Source organism: Malurus melanocephalus, unplaced genomic scaffold, assembly GCF_030028575.1.
Source record: "Malurus melanocephalus ecotype Western Australia unplaced genomic scaffold, MMel_1.1 scaffold_406, whole genome shotgun sequence".
Taxonomy (NCBI): domain Eukaryota; kingdom Metazoa; phylum Chordata; class Aves; order Passeriformes; family Maluridae; genus Malurus; species Malurus melanocephalus.
In genome coordinates, this window is record NW_026623638.1 from 494,511 (window position 1) to 496,627 (window position 2,117).

A 2,117-nucleotide genomic window follows, 5' to 3' on the forward strand; every position below is an offset into this window, starting at 1 on the left:
TCCCAGAGCTCTGCTCATTGTGTGTGTGCACAGAGAGCTCATGGCAGTGCTGGCCTGTGCCCTGTGCCAGTGTACCCTGGGCTGGGCAGTGCAGCCCCTGTGCCCTGTGCCAGCCTACCTTGAGCTGCTGGAAGTACCCATGTGCATCCTGTGGGCTGAGGAACAGCCCCTGTGCCCTGTGACAGTGTACCCTGGGCTGGGCAGTGCACCTCTGTGCCCTGTGCCAGCCTACCTTGAGCTGCTGGAAGTATTCATGTGCATCCTGTGGGCTGAGGAACAGCCTCTGTGCCCTGTGCCAGTGTACCCTGGGCTGGGCAGTGCAGCCTCTATGCCCTGTGCCAGTGTACCTTGAGCTGCTGGAAGTATTCATGTGCATCCTACAGGCTGAGGAACAGCCCCTGTGCCTTGTGCCAGTGTACCCTGGGCTGAGGAACAGCCCCTGTGCCCTGTGCCAGTGTACCCTGGGCTGAGGAACAGCTTCTGTGCCCTGTGCCAGCCTACCTTGAGCTGCTGGAAGTATTCATGTGCATCCTGTGGGCTGAGGAACAGCTTCTGTGCCCTGTGCCAGTGTACCCTGGGCTGGGCAGTGCACCTCTGTGCCCTGTGCCAGCCTACCTTGAGCTGCTAGAAGTATTCATGTGTATCCTACAGGCTGAGGAACAGCTTCTGTGCCCTGTGCCAGCCTACCTTGAGCTGCTGGAAGTACTCATGTGCATCCTACAGGCTGAGGTACAGTCCGTGTGCCCTGTGCCAGTGTACCCTGGGCTGAGGAACAGCTTCTGTGCCCTGTGCCAGTGTACCCTGAGCTGGGCAGTGCTCCTCTATGCCCTGTGCCAGTGTACCCTGAGCTGGGCAGCCCCTGTGCCCTGTGCCAGTGTACCCTGGGCTGAGGAACAGCCTCTGTGCCCTGTGACAGTGTACCCTGGGCTGAGGAACAGCCCCTGTGCCCTGTGCCAGTGTACCCTGGGCTGAGGAACAGCTCCTGTGCCCTGTGCCAGCCTACCTTGAGCTGCTGGAAGAACTCCTCTGCCTGCTGTGGGCTGAGGTGCAGTCCCCGTGCCAGCAGTGCCCGCAGTGCCCGTGCCACATCCCGTGCCATGCGCACGTCCCCGCACACGAACACGTGGCCCTGCTGCTTGTGCAGAGCCTCACACACCAGAGTCTCCAGCTGCCTCTGCAGGATGTCCTGGACATACACCTGGAAACACAAGAGCATTGTCACACGGGGCTGTGAAAAGCTTTGGTTTCAGCTCTTCTGAATTCTGGGCACTAAGGCTCMAAATGCCCCATCCATCCCAGCTCCGTGCTGCCTCTCAGCAAAGGTGGAAAATGTCTTCAGGCTGCCTTTATGAGCCCCTAATTTGGAAGCTGGGCCTGTGTCTTGATTAAACCTTAGTAGACAAAAACTCTTCTATCTGGCAAAGCCTCCCAGCTGCTGGGAGAACAGGCGAGTTAAAAAGACTCAGTAATAACTTCAGGTGAGCTAAAAAGAGGATAACTTCAGTGCTGTTGTTTTGTCTGGTCAAGATTTCTTCTACATAAAATTAATTTCCATGGTCACTGTGTCATTGAAATGGGACAAATGGCCAGAGCCATCTCATTTCTAGCTCAGGGCTAATCAAATCCTGCAAAACCCAAAGGTTTCTGAAAACGTTCCAGTTCTAGTTTCAAAGGCTGTTTGCACTGGATGTGGTAGTGAGGGGTTATATTTTTGTACTGCTTGTGCTGGAGTGCACAGGGAGATTTTCCTTCATTTGAAGGAGTGGGGCCTTTTGTTCCTGCTCACACTGAAGCAAAATGCTAACATTTTTTTTAGAGAACAGAGTCCAGGGATGATTGTGGAGGAGTTAACCCTTAAAGAACAAGGACCCAGCCTGACCTTAGCTTGGCCAGGCAGTCTGGAGTAAGCTGTGTAGACATTTTTCAGGACCCCCTTCCTCTTCATCTCCTCCACTTCCTCTCGGTAGATGTGATCCAGCTCTGGCTGCCGACAGCCRAACAGCAACGTCATGTCCCCTGCCCTGAGCCCTGCAAAGGGTGTGRGACACCTTTGTGTTTGTCACTGACACACAGAACTGGCACACAGCCTGTGTCCCCATGTCCCCAAACACCCCACA

The 2,117-nt window shown here is 55.2% G+C and overlaps 1 protein-coding gene across 1 annotated transcript in view; it reads right to left on the reverse strand.

Moving 5' to 3' along the window:
• Positions 1-2,117, reverse strand: part of NOS2 (nitric oxide synthase 2) — a 19,860-nt gene that overhangs the window by 2,480 nt on the left and 15,263 nt on the right. The window contains exons 25-26 of the mRNA XM_057379452.1: positions 1,880-2,028; positions 1,004-1,198 (exon numbers count right to left, since the gene is read on the reverse strand). Coding sequence (XP_057235435.1) covers positions 1,004-1,198; positions 1,880-2,028 — 344 coding nt within the window. The remainder of the gene's footprint in view (positions 1-1,003; positions 1,199-1,879; positions 2,029-2,117) is intronic.